General features: G+C 43.6%; 1 protein-coding gene across 1 annotated transcript; it reads right to left on the reverse strand.

The window, feature by feature from the left end:
• Positions 1-1,144: 1,144 nt before the first annotated feature.
• On the reverse strand, positions 1,145-1,891 carry LOC148018079 (CBL-interacting serine/threonine-protein kinase 5-like). The gene has a single exon (XM_087661542.1). The coding sequence runs from the start codon at positions 1,889-1,891 to the stop codon at positions 1,145-1,147; it is 747 nt and encodes a 248-aa protein (XP_087517668.1).
• Positions 1,892-2,180: the final 289 nt, after the last annotated feature.

Below are 2,180 nucleotides of genomic sequence, written 5' to 3' on the forward strand. Positions count from 1 at the left end.
GTCTATATATGCCATTGTAAGTTTTTTTTCTCAGTTCATAAAATACATCTATTTACTCATCAATAGGTGTATTTTCTTGTAATGACTATGCATAGTGGAGGTCTAGCTTAGCCTAGCTTGTGCATATGCTTAGCCTATAGCTACGCCTAGCCTATCCTATGCATAGCCTCGCCTATGGCAAGCCTACTTTTTCACCTAACATACCTTATGCCTAGCTTAGCCTATAGCTGGCCCTACCTAATGTAGCCTTTGCTAGCCCAATCTAGCTTATAATCACCTAGCCCTAGCTTGTGCATATAGACCTTATGCCTTAGACTAGCCTATATGTAATCCTAGGCCACACTCACCTTTGCGTAGCCTATGCATAAGCCTATATGTAGCCTATACCTAGTCTAACTTGCACTTGTAGTCTATGCCTATGCCTAGTGTGGCCTACACCTTATTTCTCTCTCTCCCTCTCTCTCTCTCACTCTCATATTAATTAACAGTAGTTGCTGAAACAACTACGACCTCTCTAGCTTGCTTAATTGACTATGATTTCTCCTTTGTCTTCGTACGTGCACCATGTGGAAAGTCACATCTCTTTGCATATAGTATACGTCCGAAAAGAGTAAGAGTTTCACAATCCAACCCTGGATTAGGAAAGTACCATTATACCCAACCATGAGGAAATATGAGATTTGGGACTTTAAACATTCATCTGTTTAATTTACAGTCGGTCACGGATCATGGGTTATCTATACTCAATCACATACAACCTTCCAGTCACGCGCAATGCACAATCAAACGCAGATAATAAATTTTCTATGTAACGAACTGTTGGTGAAAATACAGAGTATGATGTGGTTTACAGTTATAATTCGTGCCTTGAGGCTTTGATATTTAGATGGCCTTTCTTGTAAGCAGCAAATAAATGAACTACAACTAACGAGGCATGTCTCTGATTTCACGACGCACACAAACGAACATCCAGAGATACAACTACATTAAATCATGTCCAGCTAATGTTGCCATCTACATATTCCAACTCGCCAATTCTCAAAATATATTTTTTCTTTGTTCTTGTATGTACAACTCATCGAATTAGCAGATCCGATGGCACGGTACTGTTCATATGAGCTGGTAATTTGGGAGTGCTGATTTGTTACAGCACTGTGACTAGAGCTGGCATGATCAAAGCCTGATCATGATGAGGGGGAGCAATGTGGACATTGCAAGCAGGTGCGCCAGTAGTACTGGCTATACCGGCCAACATATTGCTAGTGCTACTCCTGATCCAAGGGTGATGAAGCACATCTTCAACAGATAATCGGAGGTCGGGTTTCTTGCAAAGCATCCCCTTCACAAGGTGCTTTGCCATCCAAGACACGCGCTTCCAACAAGGCTGGTCGAATCCCAAGCGTCGTATCTCTGCACTGTAATCAGTACAGTCTGCAGCACCGTCAGTACAATGATCAGCAATGTCATGCTCATGACTAAAGAAAGCAGGAGGAGGTAACTGGCCACTCAGTATCTCATAGAGGACCACGCCTGCGCTCCACACATCGACGTGGGAGCCATAGTAGCCCTTGCCGGCCACTACCTCCGGTGCCATGTAGCTTGGCGTCCCCACCACGCCCATCAATGGTGTTGACTGGATCCCCTCCTTCGCATCCCAAATGCTAGCCGTGCAGGCGGCCAAGCCGAAGTCCGACAAGCGCAATGACCTAAGGTCGCCTCTCCTCTGGAATAGAATATTGTCTGGCTTCAAATCCCGATGTGCAACCCCTCTCTCATGGCAGAACTTCACAGCTCGCATGACTTGTTCAAGCACTAGCCTTGCCTCCCCTTCGCTCAGGCCACCACCACCATGTAGTACGTCATCATTAGTGCAACTGTTCTTATGGCTCATTGCTTTAACACAAGGAACTTTCAATCGTTCCCCACATAGGCAATTTGGTGAAATATAGGAAATTCTCCAATATTTCCTATGTAGACAAGTATGTATTCCCCATCTATAACTAGGAAATTGCATTCCCTACATCTTATAATAGGGAATATAGAGCATTCCCTACATCTTATAATAGGGAATATAGAGCATTCCCTACATTCCTTTGAAAGTCCCTACGTTCCCTACATCTTATAATAGGGAATATAGAGCATTCCCCACATTACTTTGAAAATCCCTACATAAGGAATTA

Source organism: Lygodium microphyllum, chromosome 21 (assembly GCF_053477565.2).
Source record: "Lygodium microphyllum isolate KBCC chromosome 21, Lygodium_microphyllum_v1.1.10, whole genome shotgun sequence".
Classification (NCBI taxonomy): Eukaryota; Viridiplantae; Streptophyta; class Polypodiopsida; order Schizaeales; family Lygodiaceae; genus Lygodium; species Lygodium microphyllum.